The 217-nt window shown below is 70.5% G+C and overlaps 1 protein-coding gene across 1 annotated transcript in view; it reads right to left on the bottom strand.

Annotated features, from left to right (window-relative positions):
- The window catches only part of LOC104084255 (complement component receptor 1-like protein), a gene marked incomplete at both ends in the record, with an annotated part of 12,101 nt that extends 11,891 nt beyond the window's left edge, over positions 1-210 (bottom strand). Inside the window, one exon of the mRNA XM_009588012.1 lies at positions 19-210. Coding sequence (XP_009586307.1) covers positions 19-210 — 192 coding nt within the window. The remainder of the gene's footprint in view (positions 1-18) is intronic.
- Between the last annotated feature and the right edge of the window lie 7 nt (positions 211-217).

Here is a 217-nt window from a genome sequence, read left to right as displayed (position 1 = left end):
CGGCCAACGAGGGGGGACCCCCCCGATGCAGAAGTCGGGGTCTGCCGACCAGAGGGAGTCGACGCCGCAGGTGACCTTGGCGGACTTGCCCTCGGCCCTCGTGTACCCCGAGCGGCACCTGTATAGCAGCGTGGTCCCCACGGCGTAGGACTTCTCCAGGGGCGTGGGGGGCTCCGCAAAGGCAAACCTCGGCGGCTGCAGGCAGTCACCTGCGGGC

Source organism: Fulmarus glacialis, unplaced genomic scaffold (assembly GCF_000690835.1).
Source record: "Fulmarus glacialis isolate BGI_N327 unplaced genomic scaffold, ASM69083v1 scaffold30381, whole genome shotgun sequence".
Lineage (NCBI taxonomy): Eukaryota > Metazoa > Chordata > Aves > Procellariiformes > Procellariidae > Fulmarus > Fulmarus glacialis.
The sequence above is the reverse complement of the archived record's forward strand: the minus strand, read 5'-3'. Positions and strand labels throughout refer to the sequence as shown.